Source organism: Lagenorhynchus albirostris, chromosome 8 (genome assembly GCF_949774975.1).
Source record: "Lagenorhynchus albirostris chromosome 8, mLagAlb1.1, whole genome shotgun sequence".
Classification (NCBI taxonomy): Eukaryota; Metazoa; Chordata; class Mammalia; order Artiodactyla; family Delphinidae; genus Lagenorhynchus; species Lagenorhynchus albirostris.
Window position 1 is genome coordinate 45,966,835 of NC_083102.1, and position 18,639 is coordinate 45,985,473.

At 40.4% G+C, this 18,639-nt stretch overlaps 1 protein-coding gene and 1 pseudogene across 3 annotated transcripts in view; one reads left to right on the forward strand and one right to left on the reverse strand.

Annotated features, from left to right (window-relative positions):
- Window positions 1-941: 941 nt before the first annotated feature.
- Window positions 942-18,639, reverse strand: part of PLEKHA8 (pleckstrin homology domain containing A8) — a 115,392-nt gene continuing 97,694 nt past the window's right edge. Inside the window, exon 10 of one of the 3 annotated variants that reach the window (XM_060156925.1) lies at window positions 942-1,112. In XM_060156925.1, the coding sequence (XP_060012908.1) occupies window positions 1,075-1,112 (38 nt within the window). In that variant the 3' untranslated portion in view covers window positions 942-1,074. Of the gene's footprint in view, window positions 1,113-16,546; window positions 17,507-18,639 lie in introns of those variants that run through there. The other 2 variants (XM_060156924.1, XM_060156922.1) reach the window with 2 other exon arrangements.
- LOC132524932 (protein FAM32A-like) lies at window positions 10,908-12,071 on the forward strand (annotated as a pseudogene).

Below are 18,639 nucleotides of genomic sequence, written 5' to 3' on the forward strand. Positions count from 1 at the left end.
ATTGATATTTGGAACTGGCTCTTTCTTTCTTGTGGGCAGTTATCTTTTGCATTGTCGGATGTTTAGCAGTATCCCTGGCATCTACCTGCTAGATGCCAGTAGCATCCCCCCCCCACTCCCCCTGCCACTGTGACAACCAAAAGTGTCTCCAGACATTGTTAAATGTTCCCTGGAGGCCAAAATCACCCCCACTTGAGAACTACAGATTTAGAGAGAAAAGTCTTGCACTTTTTATGGAAAGGGTGCTCATATAAAAGCAGTGGAAATTAGTTCTGGAAAGTGCATCTACAGAGGCTGCTTGAACCTAGGTTTCCTTAATGCAACTGGAAAAGTCAGTTGCTTAGACAGGAAGCCAATAAGTCACTCTGCTTCCCTCCTGCTTGGACAGAGTCCTGTGAGGCTCCAGGTACAGGGCAGTGGTCATTCCGGAACTTCAGCCAGGTCTTTTGTGTAGCCCAAGGCTGAAGGAACATCAGGGACCCCTGAATCCCCTTTCTTTTTTTTTTTTGCCTTTGGCCATTGTTCAGAAGTAGAAGGACAATTAAACCATAGCCCCATTGGTGGGCAGAGAGTTGTTCAGGCTTCATTGCATTTAGAGAAATGTTTCTCTTCTTTTACAGTAATCTAGACTTTACTCTTTCTGAACACTGTCTTTGGGAGATGTGTGTTGTTAAGGAGAGGAGGCATCTTCAAACCTGGCTGGGAGGTCTCAGAAGCCCGAATCAGAATTGCAAAGCCCACCCAAGATTCTCCTACTCAAGCTGACTCTTCCACCCACCCCTGTTCCCAAGTCCTCTGTGGCTTTTATCCTAGTGTGAGTAAGGCTGACTTGGATATATAATTTTACCTTTTATTTACTCCCACATTGTAAGTGCATTTAATTAGCCCTACCATCTGGTGAATCTGCTTCATCCACAGAGCCTCGTGGCCATGTGGCACAAGGAACGAGGCAGAAAGGGAAGTGTGGCTGGTTCCACATTCACCCTTTGAACCCAAGGTAGTTGCATTGTATCGTGAGGGACTGTAGCCGCCAAGCTCCAGGAGGTGACCGTCAGTAGAGTGGTGTGTGATTTGTCACAGCAGTGATGGGAGAGGTGAAAGGACTCCAGGATCTGGAGACAAAAACCCCCAAGAAGTCAACATAAGAGGGATGAGAGCCATCCCCACGTCTTCCCAATACACTCAGGAGAGGTGACACTTGGGCAGTGGGGTGGGGTGGATAAATAGAAGGTAGTCGGGTGAGTTCAGCCTATGCCAAAGTTTATGTTTCATTGTAACTGGCGTTTGAAAAAAAAATTAAATTGGAAGATCAGCAAAAATGAAAAATCTACATAAATGGGTCACTGTGACCCAAATACCCCACAAACCTCAGGAGAAGAATTTTCTTCAGCATTCTTGCCCTCTGGCCAGAAAAATTCATTCTGAATTTTGTTTCTGAATCTGTCGATCTTAACTTCTACAAAATCATTTCTTTCTTGTTATCCCTCTAAAGGCTTTGCATCTAGAATCTGAGGAAGCTTCGGGTTACATAATTTCGCTACATTTGCCTTCAAAGCATGTCTACCTGATCAAATTCCCTGATAAACATTTTCCTTTTATATATGTCAAAGAAACAGAAATTATTTTTATTTTATTTTTATTTTTTAAAATACATTTAAACACCTCAGCATTCTATTTTGTTCAGTCATTCCCCTCCTTGCCCTTACTCTCAACTATAATAGTTTCTCATGTTCCCTGTTTCTAAACATTTTCATTGCCTTCTTTCCATATAACACACAGAACTCCCTTTTCAGCGATACCTCTTTGGTGGTGCTGAAAGAGAAACACAGACTTTATGGTGGCAAAATGGTTGTTTTTTTTTTTTTTTTTGCGGTACACGGGCCTCTCACTGTTGTGGCCTCTCCCGTTGTGGAGCACAGGCTCCGGACGCACAGGCTCAGCGGACATGGATCATGGGCCTAGCCGCTCCGCGGCATGTGGGATCTTCCCAGACCGGGGCACTAACCCGTGTCCCCTGCATCGGCAGGCGGACTCTCAACCACTGCGCCACCAGGGAAGCCCAAAATGGTTGTTTTAATACTTTTCTTTTCCCTTTCTGATCATGATTATAGTTCTGCCTTTATTTTATTTGTCTGCTGAGGCTTATTAGCACCTCGTTACATTAGCTCATTCTCTAGCGAGGTGTCCCAAGAGCATTACTCCAGAACTCCTACAAGGATGTAGATTTCCCTCTGGGAAAAGACATGTATCCAGGAAATTTGCTAAACCAGAACCTGCTGTCCTTAAATTAGCAGACTGATCTTTTATGATACATCCACTTAGTAAGATACAATGATCTGGATGATAGCAGAGCTTGCTTTACTCCAGCCTTGCCCCAGACAGAGAGCGTGCTTGTCCTCAGCTGCAACGCCAGCAAAGTAGTTGATAGAACGAGTGCAGCTAAGATTTGTGACACAAATGGAAGTTGGGGTGTTAGAAAGACTTCAATTAATTAATTAATTGTGACCTTGGATAGGTTACCTAACTCCTGTGAATCCCCATTTCCTCATCTGTAAAAACGCAATAAAGGTATATTCCTTGTGAACTTGTAAGAATTTGAGAAAATTTGTATGTGAGTGTGTGTTTAATAGGGGAAGACAGTGCAAAGATCAGCATGAAGTTTTTTAGAAAGTGAGAAACTTGACAATATATCTAAAGTCCTGATAGTAGTGGTCCTTGGTCTATAATGTGTGTAGAGATATTGATTAAGTTTAGTTAAATTAAGTATGCCTGTTAAAAAATTTAAGACGTAACAGTTAGAAATTGCCTTCAGCTAACAATAAAAATCTTGACTAAAGTGACTTGAACAAAATCAGAGTTGGTTTTTGTTTCATATGAATGAAATGTGGAGGTGGGCAGTTCAGGGCAGATTTGGCCACTCCTTGGTCATCAGGGGTCGGGCTCTTTCTGTCCTACTATCCTTAGGGTGTGGCTTCCATCTTCAAAGTTGCCTCGGGGTGCATCATGGTTTTTGGAGTTCCAACTGTCACACCCACATTCCAAGCAGGACAAAGGAGGGAAGGACAAAGGAACATAGGCCAACTGTCATTATTCTTTTAATGAGCCTTCCCAGAAGTTCCAACTAACTTCTCACACACTGTTTCCCTTCTATCTTTGAGGGATACTCAGAAATGTAGTTTCTCAGCAAGGTTTATTTCCCAGTTTCGTTGCTAAGGAAAAAAGGGAGAATCGCTATCGCAGAGACATCGAGCAGGTTCTGCCACAAGGGTAACCACTAAATATTAGACAAAGAATGAGAAACTTCCAAACAAATAGAAAGGAAAATGGGGACCAAAGAAAGTCCATCGATCCAACAGATGGCGGGAATGGAATAAACAGAAGCCAAGAAAAATCATTCTAATGAATGATATACACAAAATAAGATGGAGTAAATAATTCCAGTGTTTAAGTGTACTCATAATCAATGTGAAAGGACTTAACCCACAGATGAGAACATAGATTGTCAGACAGGATAAATCAAACAAAAGTCATCCATATGCTGTTTATAAGAGACACACTTAAGTTATAACAGAGGAAGTGTGAAAGCAAAGGACTGGGAAAATATGTAACAGGCAAATTCCTGTTAAAGGATAATGTTTTTAAAAGGTAATATCATGATGCTTATATAAATAGAGAAGAAAACATCAAAGATTTTATTTAACTCTTTAATTAGTGAGGGAACTAGTAAGATGCTATAAAAGAGAATTCAAAGTATTACACTTTTATAGTTAAATCAGGAGTGAATACACAAATAGATGCAAAATTGGTTAATATCCACAGGGTGATAATCAATTACATTTCACTGAGCACAATTTTTATATCAACGGAGAAAAATTATTTGCATTGCTATCAGTTTTCTATAAGACAGCTCAAAGACAAGGAAAGGCACAAACTACAGAACCTAAAAACTCAGCGGGATGTGCTCTCAAACAATGCTTAATTTTCCATTGAAGACACCACGGAAACTTTTGCTCTGTTAGTCCTTCACAATGTTCCCTAGTGTCCCCTCTCCTTCTATGATCATAACAATCTCAAAGGAAGATTACTCTTTTTTAAAAAAACTTATTTATTTATTATTTATTTTTGGTCGCATTGGGTCTTTGTTGCTGTGCGCAGGCTTTCTCTAGTTGCGGCGAGCGGGGGTCCTTGTTGTGGTGCGTGGGCCTCTCATTGCGGTGGCTTCTCCTGTTGTGGAGCACGGGCTCTAGGCACGCGGGCCTCAGTAGTTGTGACGCACAGGCTTAGTTGCTCCACAGCATGGGGGATCTTCCTGGACCAGGGCTCGAACCCGTGTCCCCTGCATCGGCAGGCAGGTTCTTAACCACTGTGCCACCAGGGAAACTCTTGCAGAAAGATTATTCTTAAGTTTGACTGGCAAGATCCAGGTCCACAGAGTAATTTGACCAACTACAAAATTAATTTTTGTCTTGAAGTTTTCATAAGGAATCCCAGAATGATCTCTTAAAAGATTTGCTCTCCTATGGCTAGGAAATTCTTGCCATCAAATTATGCCTGCAGTATCTATAAATTTGGGTGAATTTCTTTCCTCTTAAAATCTTCCCAATTTCTTAAGGCTCCTGGTCTGCCAGGAAGTAACCTTCCTCCCCTCCTGTGAGGCTGGGATCCTATAAGCCAGACACCACCCAGTTTTCCTAGGAGGGCTTTGTAAGCGTCAGCTCCATAAGCCAAGTCAACCTTAGCTCCCTAAAAGTGGTTGGTCATATCTGATGAAATAAGCATCGTTCTCAATTATGGCACTCCAGGAAAGGCCCTGGTTGTACAATCAATTCATTCAACTGTATCCTGGTAAGAAGAGATTCTTTCTGAACCTTGGCAAATAATTATATTGCCATGAAAAGCATGGAGAATCAGTAAGAGTTTCTGAATTCTGTGAGATCAGTGGTGATCAAATATAATTTTTAAATGTTCCATTTCAGTTTACAAAAGCAGAACCTACTAAATTTTATAGGTTACAAATAGCTTAAGAAGAAAGAAAAGGATTTATTTATACAACCAGAATATAGAACACTGAAATAAAATCAACATTCCAAAAAAATAACCACAGTGAAATTTTCCTCATCAGTTCACTCAGTCTTATGTAATTAATTCTTATTCTCTGAGCCTTGGGTTAGTAGTCCTCTTGACTAAAAACAGTCCTGGAGATCTTGATTTGGTCCACTGGTATGGTATGAAAGTTATCTAAGAGATGCCAGCTCAGAAGCATGTACACTAGAGGCTAAGTTTTAAAGCACTGATAGCCTGAAGTACCTGGTACAGTCCTTTTCTATACTGAGAAAAGACTCTGAGACCATCCTTCTTGGTTGAAGACAAAATTGGCCTGTAGCAGGACTTCCCTGGTGGTACAGTGGTTAAGAATCCACCTGCCAATGCAGGAGACAGGGGCTTGAGCCCGGGTGTGGGAAGATCCCACATGCTGTGGAGCAACTAAGCCCATGTACCGCAACTGCTGAATCCCGCACGCCTAGAGCCCGTGCTCTGCAACAAGAGAAGCCACTGCAATGAGAGGCCTGTGCATCGCAACGAGGAGTGGCCCCCGCTCGCCGCAACTAGAGAAAGCCCGTGTGCAGCAATGAAGACCCAATGCAGCCAAAAATAAATAAATAAATAAATTTATTAAAAAAAAAATTGGGCTGTAGCTTACAGCAAAGCCTTCAGGCAAGCACCAGAGTAAAATTAAAACTACTTGTAGATGGCAGAGACTTAAAATGGCAATGTTTAATTTATAACTAGTAACCTTCAAATGTGAAAGGTCTGATGAGGGGTGCCTAATAATAATGCAACCCACAAGGAAATTTGGTTGTTTCTATAGCATGCCAAAGAAAGATAATAACGTCACCCCCCTGGCAAAAAAAAAGTCTGTCCTTAAGGATAATGATTGAGCTTACATTCAAAGATATCTGATTCATTAAAATGGAGAAACGTAATTTTATGGAGGAAAAATCTTGAGATATAACATAATGATCATAAAACATAATATACCAAGAATATACTAAGAATAGCAAGTAAAGAGATTCAGGAGTAGGGCCCAGACCTCTGTATTTTTTATAAAACTCCACAGGTAAGTTTGATGTGCGTTCCCATTTTGACAACCAGTAGACACCAGGTTCAAATTAAAGAAATAAGACTATGGCCAGGCCAAGGTAACATGTTAATTACTGAAATTATGATTGAGACTACACTGTTGTATAACTATACTCTTGTCGAATGTCATCAGGCAAAGTATTGCCAGGACTCTGATAAATACAGGAAAACACGACATACCTATTTCATAAGAGTTTTGATCAGTATTTTCCTTGAGGATAAAAACAGAACACGGGGGCTTCCCTGGTGGCGCAGTGGTTGAGAGTCCGCCTGACGATGCAGGGGACACGGGTTCGTGCCCCGGTCCGGGAAGGTCCCATATGCCGCGGAGCGGCTGGGCCCGTGAGCCATGGCCGCTGAGCCTGTGCGTCCGGAGCCTGTGCTCCGCAACGGGAGAGGCCACAACAGTGAGAGGCCCGCGTACCGCAAAACAAACAAACAAACAAAAACAACAGAACACGGACAGACAGGGCATTGACAAATCTCCAGGGATTTCCTGGAAAGCGTACCATTTCTGAAATATTTATATTAACAATAGTTTATCTGTACAAGTTTAACCTAGGGAAAGCTGAGCTCCTCTTCTGATCTGACAGCTCTACTCATGCAAGTCCTACAATAGTAATGCATTAAACAAATCTAGCGCCTCTCTTTTTACAAGGTGAAAGAACAAGGCTTTGTGACTTCCAGGGACCCTCTAGGGAACCTCAAGATTGTTTTAGATGTAAAAGACATCTTGATTTTCTGTACACTTTAAAATGGCTAAAATGGTAAGTTTTATATTATATATATTTTACCACAATAAAAAGATTTTTTTAAACATTTAAATTACAATTAAAGAATGCCCCCACCCCGAATCCTGATTTTATTTTACTTTTTCTAAATTTAAGATCTAATTTTTGGGGAAATGAAAATAAAAAACTTATCAGAAGATATTTGGATACTTAATTAAGATGGGATCATGGATGACTTAGAAACAATAATTGATTACCTATTTAATTAGAGTCACAATAAACATAGATGGTAGCAGGATTTTAAAAAATCTATGTTCTTTCACAAGTGAAGAACCTTGGTTCTTTTTCTTCTTAAATAATCAAGAATATAGTGAAGTCAACATAAAGCACAGGAAATTATTCTGGTAAAACCCAGAATCTTTGGTTACACAGCAGGTAATGATAACCTTTACATTGTAGGCTGAGGCATTACTCAGTAAATCAAGGCAACAAGCCTACCAAAATTGGGCAAACTTTGCTAAGATTTTAACACATTACAGAGCTACTTTTCAGACTCGAGTATTAGAAACTAAGGCAAATAAAATGTAATTTCCAAGTTCTGTCTTTCATTATCCATTTTCCTATTCTGAAACAGACTGACATTTTACTTTAGAACAGATCTTAGGGGGCTGCAAGGTCAAAACTAATTTTATTATAACACTAAGATGTTATCTATGTTAACATGCAGTGCATTAATCATTGCTGTTGGCAAATGAATCAATATGTATTTTTAAAAGTTCTCAGTTGCCACCTTTAATACAGTAAATGTCGATAAGTTATAACCCACATAAACAAAAGTCGCTGGGGCCCTCAATAAATCATGAGTGTACAAAGGGGCCCAGAAACTAACAAACAAAAAAAGTCCAAGAAGTACTGCCTTAGGATAAATTTATTCCTTTTCCTTGGAAAACAAAAGCACATCTACAGTTGTACATCTATTTATGATAAAAGCTCTCTAGAAAGTGGGCATAGAGGGAACCTACCTCAACACAGTAAAGGCCACGTATGACAAGCCCAGAGCTAACATCATACTCAGTGGTGAAAAGCTGAAAGCATTTCTTCTGAGATCAGGAACAAGACAAGGATACCCCCTCCTGCCATTTTTATTCAACATAGTCTTCTTGGAAGTCCTAGCCACAGCAATCAGACAAGAGAGAAATAAAAGGAATCCAAATTGGAAAGGAAGAAATAAAATTGTCACTGTTTGAAGATGACGTGATACTATACATAGAAAATCCTAAAGATGCCACCAAAAAAAACTACCAGAGCTCATCAATGAATTCAGTAGAGTTGCAGGATACAAAATTAATATAGAGAAATCTGTTGCATTTCTATATACTAACAATGAACTATCAGAAAGAGAAATTAAGGAAACAACCTCATTTACAATTGCATCAAAAAGAATAAAATACCTAAGAATAAACCTGCCTAAGGAGGTAAAAGATCTGTACTAGGAAAAGTATAAGACACTAATGAAAGAAATTGAAAATGACACAAACAGATGGAAAGATATACTGTGTTTAACCCACACACTTATGGTCAATTAATCTATGACAAAGGAGGCAAGAACATACAATGGAGAAAAGACAGTCTCTTCAATAAGTGATGCTGGGAAAACTGGACAGCTACACATAAAAGAATGAAATTAGAATATTTTCTAACAACATATAGAAAAATAAACTAAAAATGGATTAAAGACCTAAATGTGAGATCAGAAACCATAAAACTCCTAGAAGGAAACATAGGCATAACACTCTTTGACAGAAATCATAGCAATGTTTTTTCAATTTGTCACCTAAGGCAAAGGAAACAGAAGCAAAAATTTAAAAATGGGAACTAATTAAACTTAAAACTTTTCGCACAGCAAAGGAATCCATCGACAAATGAAAAGACAACCTACTGAATAGGAGAAAGAATTTGCAAATGATATGACTGATATGGGGTTAATATCCAAAAATGTATAAATAGCTCATACAACTCAACATCAAAAAAACAAACCACCTGATTTAAAAATGGGCAGAAGGGGACTTCCCTGGTGATCCAGGAGTAAGACTCCATGCTCCCAATGCAGGGGGCCCGGGTTCAATCCTTGGTAAGGGAACTAGATCCCACGTGCATGCCGCAACTAAAGATCCCACACGCCACAACTAAAGATCCCACAGGCCACAACTAAGACCCAGTGCAGCCAAATAAATAAATAAATAATTTTTAAAATAATAAAAATAAAAACGGGCAGAAGACCTGAATAGATGTTTTTGCAACGAAGACATACAGATGGCCAACAGGCACATGAAAAACTGCTCAATATCATATATCATCAGAGAAATGCAAATCGAAACCACAATGAGCTATTACCTCACATCTGTCAGAATGGCTACCATCAAAAAGTCTACAAATAATGTTGGTGAGGATGTGGAGAAAAGGGAACCCGAGAACACTGTTGGTGGGAATGTAAATTGGTGCAGTCACCATGGAAAACATTATGGAGGTTCCTCAAAAAATTTAAAATAGAACTACCATATGACCCAGCAATTACACTCCTGGGTATATATCTGAAGAAAACAAAAAGAGTAATTTGAAAAGATACATGCACCCCAATGTTCACAGCAGCACTATTTACATTGCCAAGGTATGGAAGCAACCTAAGTGTCCATCAACAGATGAATGGATAAAGATGATGTGGTGTGTATATATATAGTGGAATACTACTCAGCCATAAAAAAGAATGAAATTTTGTCATTTGCAGCAATATGGATGGGCCTAGAGGGTATTATGCTTAGTGAAATAAGTCAGACTGAGAAAGACAAATACTGTATGATATTTCTTATATGTGGATGCTAAAAAACAAAACAAGCTAGTGAACATACACAAAAGAAACAGACTCACAAATAAGAGAACAAACTAGTGGTTATCATCAGTGGGGAAAGGAAAGGGAGGAGGAGCAAGATAGAGGAAGGGGACTAAGAGGTACACATTACCATGTATAAAATAAATAAGCTATAAGTATGTATTGTACAGCACAGGGAATATAGCCAATATTTTATAATAACTCTAAATGGAGTATAAACTTTAAAAATTGTGAATCACTATGTTGTACACCTGAAACATGTAATACTGTAAATCAACTATACCTCAATTTTTAAAAAGCACATACAGTTGTATTTCTTTGTCGCTATTATTCCTAGCGTAGCCTCAGTAACTCTTTTTTTTTTGGCTGTGTTGTACGACATTCGGGATCTTATTTCCCTGACCAGGGATCAAACACGTGCCCCCTGTATTGGGAGCATGGAGTCTTAACCACTGGACTGCCAGGGAAGTCCCAATAACTCATACTAATTAAACTTTAAACCACAATAATTAACTTCCATTTATAATGACCCAAAGATGTATCCTCTCTGTAGCATATGAAAATAAGAAGCAAAGTATATAAAATTAAATAGTGGTTACTAGTCAACATTTTGGTATTCTAACTTACCTGGTTGCATATACCAGAAAGCCAAACCAGCTTAAGCAAAAAGGAAATACACGGGGTCGGGTAACTGAGAAGTTTAGGAGTGGAATAACTTTGGCATGGTTGACTCTAGCTGCTCAAATAAAGTCACTGGGCATCTGTCTCTTTTCATCTCTTGGTTCTGTTTTCCTCTGAGCTGGCCTTGTTCTTCAGAGCCGTCTGCCTTCTCATGATGAAAAGAAAGTCCCTAGCAGCACTAAGCTCACATGATCTTTAGTGTCTAACAGCTCAGAAAATGGAGATTCAGATCATCTCTTTTAGTATCTGATTATTCTCCCTAAAAGGTCCTTAAGTAGCTCTACTCGGAGCAGAAGCCCATCCCTGGGCCAATAGCTGACTCCAGAGGTCTGGGATACTCCAAATGCTCAGCCTGGACCACCTGCCCACCCCGAGATCATTTAGAATAAGGAGCAGGTGTTCTCTGCCCCGAGCATGATGCTCACTGTTTTCATGAAAAGGCAGTCTTGAAACTTCAGCAGGGCGCCATGGAGGCCTAAGAGCAGATCCAAAAGGAGCCCCTGAAGCTGAATGGCGTGGCAGAGCTCAGAGTGACTAAGCGGAAGAAGAAAAAGAACAAAGACAAGGCGAAACTCCTGTAAGCGATGGGAACAAGCAAAAAGAACGAGGAGGAGAAGTGGCGCAGCCTGGACAAGTGGACACTGGCCCAGGTGGCCTCTGAGAAGAAGTGGGAGAAATGGCAAATGGAAAGGATCCTGAAGAAAGCATCCAAAACCCACAAGCAGACAGTAGAAGACTTCAACAGACACCTGGACACACTCACGGAGCACTATGACATTCCTAAAGTTAGCTGAACAAAGGAGCCTCCCCATCCGGGGTACGCAGTAGCATCGAGGCAAAGTTGGGATTATGTTTGGTGCCTTTGGCATTTTCTAGAAATATTCTCTTACACACATCCTTACGTCTTCTGCTTGAGACAGTGCTTTTCAAAACTGTTATGTCCTCATTCTGGAACTTGATTAAAGTAAGACTGTCCTTTTACTCTATTTTGATTTCTCGGTAGGACGTAGAAGAGAAAGCTTTTGGCTTGGAAAGTTTACCCAGAGATTAAGGTTATTTCTGTGTAAGTGCTGTGGAAAAGTGTTTTTACCCCCGAGTTGCATCTGACTCTTTGACAGCCAGCCAGCTGGCTTTGCCTAGATGAAACCAACTCCAGAGACAAGGAGCTAATGCCAGCGTGGCCTGCAGCATGCAGACCGCTGTAGGGCCCTGCAGGGGCTGCCTTTCCAAGCTCCCTCTAGCTTGGGGCTCGTGCTCTCCCGTCCAGGGTCCAGGGAAGCCACTTGTAGCTTCGTGGCCTTCAGACTACCTCCTCAGCCACCTGGCCATTGAGACAATGTGGCCTGGGAAACAGAACAACCACCTAAGGCAAGGATGGAACGTACATCTTGTCCCTTTCTGAAGCTGTGGCCAGTGTGTAGCCTCTTCCCCCAATGTCCCCATTCCAGACATGTCTAGTGGGTGTTGCCATGGCAGACATTGCCAGTTGAGCACAGAATTCTTTGTAATGGAACCCAGACCCAACCTGCCTTCCTACCCTCCACCCTGGGCTCCAAGCAGCTCCCCATATCTATTCAGAGTTGGCACATAACATGTTTGTCGTTCCTGGCCTCAGGACACCTCAGGTGTGATGGGACCAATGCAGAGCTCCAGAACCAACAGACATGGGTACAGTTGAAAGGAAGGACTGAGGTTCCCATGCTGGAGAGCCAGGATCTTTGAGGGCCTATGTGTACCCACCAGATGAAGATCAAATTGCATGTGCTATTGGGAGAAAGTGTGTTGACATAGATGCTGAAAGAATAAGAAAGTCAAAAAAGAAAAACCAAGTGTTGGGTTTGGGACTGTCATATGTGAAAGGCAGAATAAAACAAAAAAGTTATTAAAAAAAAAGAAAAGGCAGCCTTGTTTAGCAAAAAGAACACTAAACTGATATTCAAAATACCTTTGTTTTGCTTCTGCTCTGCCACCTCCTAACTGTGTGACCTTGGGCAGGCAATTTCACTTCCTCAGACACCAGTATTTTGTGGTATAGAATGAATGGGTTGGATTAGATGATTCCAGACTTAAATGTCTATAAATGTGTTTCATTAATTCAGAAAGAATCAAGGTTTATTTGTCTGTTTGGGGGCTCAAAACAAGATGTAGAAGTAAGTTCTAGTAGTCCTAGTCAATAACAGAAACTTATTCAAGCTAGGTTAAGCGAAAGAAAAAAAAGTCAGGAGAACTTTGTACAAAAATCCGGAGTATCTCACAGAACCCGACAGAAGTGGACGTCACGAAAGCCAAGCAGCGGGAACTACAAAACTACCAGGAACTATTATTTTCTCTCAGTCTCTGTCTCTCCCTCTCCCTTCCTACCTCCCTCTTGCTCTCTCTCTCTCTCTCTCACCAGATCATTTTTTTCCCCTTTTCCCTATATTTTGCACATCCGTTCCATTCTCCTCTTTAAATGTCTACTTTCTCTGCTTCTCCCGGCATGTGGATGAGAATGGTTTTCCATGATGGCAGCTTCCGCTCTTCAGTTTCCATAACCCTCATTCCAGCTAAAAGGCACAAAGCAATCATCCCTGAAGCTCACCTCCAAGTCTGATTGCCTCACCTCAGGTCAGGTGTCCATTCGTGGCCAGCAAAGCAGGGTCATCAATCATAAACATGGCTGCCTCATGGAGATGGAGATGTTCTCAATGAAATGGGGGTACTGAACTGGGAAGACACCCCCAAAGGTATCTATTTCAACAGTTAGGCTAATTTTTTTTTACCGACAAGTGCAAGGTACTATTGTTAAGAAAGAAGAACTCAACAAGAAATAACAAATGTCGGAGAGGATGTAGAGAAAAAGGAACTTTTGTACACTGTTGGTGGGAATGTAAATTGGTGCAGCCACTATGGAAAACAGCATGTAAGTGTCTTGAAAAATTAAAAATAGAACTACCATATGATCCAGCAACTCCATTTTTGGGTATTTATCTGAAGAAAATGAAAACACTAACTTGAAAAGATATATGAACCCTCATGTTCATTGCAGCATTATTTATAATAGCTAAGACATGGAAGCAGTCTAAGTGTCCATCAATGGAAGAATGGATAAAAAAGATGTCATACACACACAGACGAATATATACACACAATGGAATTTTATTCAGCCATGAAAAAGAAGGACCTCTTGCCACTTTTGACCACATTGGATTGATCTTGAGGACATTATGCTAAGTGAAATAAGACAGATAGAGAAAGACAAATTCCATATGATCTCACTAATATGCTGAATCAAAAAAAACAAGTAAAACGGCTCATAGATACTGAGAACAGATTGGTGGTTGCCAGAGGTGGAGGGGGGAGTGGGTGAAATGGGTCAAAGTGTGGTCAAAAGTACAAACTTCCAGTTATAAAATAAATAAGTCCTGGGGATGTACAGCACGGTGGCTTCAGTTAATAATACAGTATTGTCTATTTGAAAGCTGCTAAGAGAGTAGAGCTTAAAAGTTCTCATTACACACACACAAAAATTGTAGCTACATGTGGTGAATGATATTCACCAGACTTATTGTGGTGATCATTTCACAACACTTGTATATACAGAAATCAAATAATTATGTTGTACACCGAAAACTAACATCATGTTATATGTCAATTATATCTCAATTTTTTAAAAAGGAAAAAGAAAGAACTTTACAACTATAAGGCTTTTAGATAGATAAACATGAGTTAAAAAAAAAAACTTCTTGGAAGGGGATGGATTCATAGAGTAGAGGAAACTGAGCATGAGTCATAATAACACCATTTTAAAAACGCAGTAGGAAAAAAAAACACAGTGGGAAGTGTAACCAAAAGTATAACACAAATAGTTTTAGTGTCTTGTATGATTTATATATATTTGGCAATGAGGATTCTGATAATCAATATGTGGATCTGGTGGTATTTCTTTTCTGAACTCAATTAGAAAACCAGATGGATCAATTTCCAACAGCAGCTCCCAAGCTAATATGTTCTGATCCCACCTCTTAGAAGAAAGGCCATCTGACGGAATGCCCAGGTGGAATCACAAGGCATTTCATACTGATACCCTCATTTCTGGTCATACCCCTTATAGTTATTTATAAATAAATATTTATATTATAGATAGAGAGAAATAAATCTGGAGATTTCATAGAAATGGAATCATATAATATGTGTGGTCTTTCATGTCTGGCTTCTTCCATTTAGTACAGATATGCCACATATTTTTATCCATTCATCAGTTGATGGACATTTGGGTTGTTTCCACCTTTTGGCTATTGTGAATAGTGCTGCTGTGAATATTTGTGTACGAGCTCTTGTTTGAACACCTGTTTTCAATTCTTTTGGGTATACACCCAGGAATGGAATTGCTGGGTCATATGATAATTCTATGTTTAACTTATTAAGAAACTGTCAAAATGTTTTCCAGAGCGGCCGCACCATTTCACATTCTCACCAGGGTTACATGATGAGGGTTATAATTTCTCCACATCGTGGCCAACATTCCTTTTCCGTTTTTTGACTACAGCTAACCTAGTGAGTATGAAGAGGGAATCTCAAGGTGGTTTCGAGTTGCCTTTCTCTAATAACTAAGTTCTTAGGTTTTTGATTGCACAGAAAAGATTGTTTACTCTCAGAGGCATGGATTGTACCTTAGAGGTTTAATATTCTCAGGGCTGAGAACACAGTAGGTGATTTAATCACTACCTGCTGACAAATCTTTCATTTGGCAAACATTTACAAGCAGAGTCTGGGCTTCGTGTGAGCTCAGCACCAATCAACAGGAGTTCTACTTAGCTTCAGGAGGTCAGAAGATCAGAGCACATGGATACATTCTAAAGACTCTGACAACAGGCCCCTAAGAAGGCAAATTCACACCTCAACATGACACAGCAATGGAAGCTTTAGAAGCAATTTGATCCATTGCACCAAATGGGGGCTGAAGGTCAATTACAATTAAAATCGGTATTGGCTTCTGTTTTCATCTCCCTTTTCACTTTTAATAAAACGTGTCTTGGCAGAAATCTCTTAAGGCAGATGGGTGCCCACTTTGTAGAGGTGTTTGGTGGGTTAATGTGAGCCAAACACTTCATGATAAGACGTCCGCTGCAACTGAAGAGTCAGGTGCTCTTATTAATGAGACTTTTAATTCTGAGCATTTACTCCATGCAAGATCCTGTCCCAGGCAATTTATTAATAGCTGAGAACGTAATGCGCAGCTTTCAGACATTATCTCAATCTTAATAAATAGCTCTTTCCTCCGCTGCAGCACTGGTTCTGTCTGGGCTCAGATCTGAGCTCTGCCTCTCACTAGCTATGAGATTTAACCTCTGTGAACATCAATTTCCTTATCTGGAAAGATGGAAATTAAAATGCTCATCTCTTAGGTTGTTTTTAGGATGAGCTAGGATAACCTGGTTAACGTACTACAATGTCTGGTACCTGGAGAGAAGTTAATAATGTTAGCTCTCTTTGCCTTCATTTAGAAGTAGGGATATTACAGATATTATTCCTCCTACTTTGGAGATGGGAGGAGTGAGGCACAAGCCTCACAGTGAATGAGTCATCATCCTGTCTTCCCAGCTCACAGCCATTTCCAGCTCCCTGAGGACTGCACGCTGAACCAGGGTGATGGACCACAGCAGTCATGTTTGTACCACAGGCACGGCCTTCAGGTCATTGCTCATTGAATTGAGGGAGACAGACATGGGATTAAAGTGGGCCAATCACATTCTTGTGTAAGAATTTGGAATTGAGACCGAGAGACAGAAAGTTAGAATCTGTATGTGGTTAGAACCGTGTCACGTAATTTAGAATCTTGATGCCACTCTATTCTGGCATATGGATGGGGGAGTGCAGAAAGTTGGTCCTCAGAGAGAGAAGAGGGAAGTAGGTGTGCAGAAAGAAGCAGCAATGGGAGCCTAGAAGAGACCCCAGTGGTTTTCCAGTACTTGGTTCTAGTATTTTCTGAGCCCAGCTCACACATTTTCCCTTGGATTCCATGAGACACCCACCTACAGACTTATAATAAATTCCCCCAGGTCGCTTCTCGGAGTTTGGTGGGCAAGATTTTCACAGGCCACCAAACTCCAGTGAGCAAGTGACTGAACTTTATTTCCTGTAACTAATTACATTTGAGTTCTCATTCCACCTGATGGCGGAAAAGCAATCAAGTTCAGCTTCAGGTAAACTCAGTCATTTTAGCGTTTTTTGGGCATTTTAGGTTTCACTCAATTCAGGGTATCTTCACACATTTCCTTCTCACCATAGTGTCATCTCCAGACTTCTTGGGCATCCTTCTTGCCAACAAGACGAGGCACTTAGCCCATGCTCACCTCCCTGGAGAGAGGTGTAACCGTGGTTCGATGCATTCCATCTGCTCTGGGGTCATCATGTCCTTGCAGCCACTCTCCAGTCACCTGATTCTGCACCACAGCCCTCTACAGCTCTTTGCTCACTGTCAGACACTTTTGTGCCCCTTTTAGGAACTCACTAGCATCCAAATCTTTTTATATCTTTTTATTTTTAATAAAAATGGTTTTGACAAAATCTGAACAATCTTTAATCTGCAGGAAGTAGAGCCTTGTAGTTATTCTTCTGATTTCTTTCTAATGTCTTGCTTACAAAATAACCTTGTGCATTGATCTTTTGGGGGGAGAGTCTTTGGAAACTTGAAATTCCTTTTTATTTCAAAAATCCTGGCTGTTGTAAATCAAAAGTGTTAGATTTTAAGACTATTGTTTCTACTATAAATTTCAAGAGCCTAAACTGGAACTAATCTGAGTTTTAAGAACCTAATTTGGAACTCAAATCCATTTGGCTAAGATACTGCATAGTGGTGACTTAACTGGGGAGGGCCAAGGAGTAACTTACAGGAAATGCACATTTTTGTGGGGCTGCATGGGTTTGCGTTGATTTCTTGATCACTGTGAGCTGGATAAACACTGGCTTCCCAAGAATGCTTTCCATCCTTTGACCCTGTCTGCCTTTTAGAATTTCCAGGATTATCTCCTCTGTAATGTTCCATCTGCTTTCCACAATCCTTGTGTCACTTGGTGCACAGATACTGGTGGGCACATGGAAAGGGTGAGCCAAAGTTAGACCTGCATTTGCAAGACCACGTGAAACCCAACGCTCATTCTCCTGAAGCCAGGCTGCTTTTAGAAAGAGAGAAGAGGAATGCCATTCCATCACGCATGCTTATCATTCCCCAACTTTGGTTTCAAACCATCTTTATACCCTGGCCCATGGAGAAACTTGCCATTAAATTCTGTTCTCTCACAGCCCTTATATAGCAACTGTGTTGGGACCACTTCAGGCATTCCAAGCTTCACTAAGAGAGCAATTTTCTAACAAGAAAGCTAGAATGGGGGAGCATCTAAGATTTAGTTGCAGCAAATTGGAGACCAGACAATGTAATCAACTTATTCAGAATAGTCAGTGAGAATCAGCTCTATGGGAGAGACACAACATTGTCATGCTTTAAATGCAATGCATCTATCAGTTAGGATTATAGGGGTCTTAGAGTAAGTATCCCCTTTGTTACTTCCAGGTCACGGGGTACAGAAAAGTAAATTTAATGAATTTTAATGATATAATAAAATATAATATCACATGAAAAAAGTAGTAAACAGATATACACATATGAATCCAGTTATTCATATATATATATATATACACACACATACACATATATGTGTATCTAGACACATATAAGAATAAAAGATGGAAGCAGTAAACAATGATCACTTCTAGGTAGTGGTATCATGGGTAGTTTACATTTTCCTCCTAACATTTTAACATGTGGCCCCAATTTTTCATTACTCTTATCAAGAGAAAATAATTAACATCATCCTTTTTTAAAGAGTGAAATGGGACTTCTAATCTCATAAGATAAGATGAGGGGAAATGATAATCTGAAAGCTCTCCTGCCACATTGTCTAGAAATGCTTGATAAAATATAGCAAAAGTGGGCTTCCCTGGTGGCGTAGTGGTTGGGAGTCTGCCTGCCAATGAAGGGGACGCGGGTTCGTGCCCTGGTCCAGGAGGATCCCGCATGCTGTGGAGTGGCTGGGCCCGTGAGCCATCGCTGCTGGGCCTGTGCGTCCGGAGCCTGTGCTCTGCGACGGGAGAGGCCACAGCAGTGAGAGGCCCGCGTATAGCAAAAAAAAAAAAAAAAAAAAAAAAAAAAAATATATA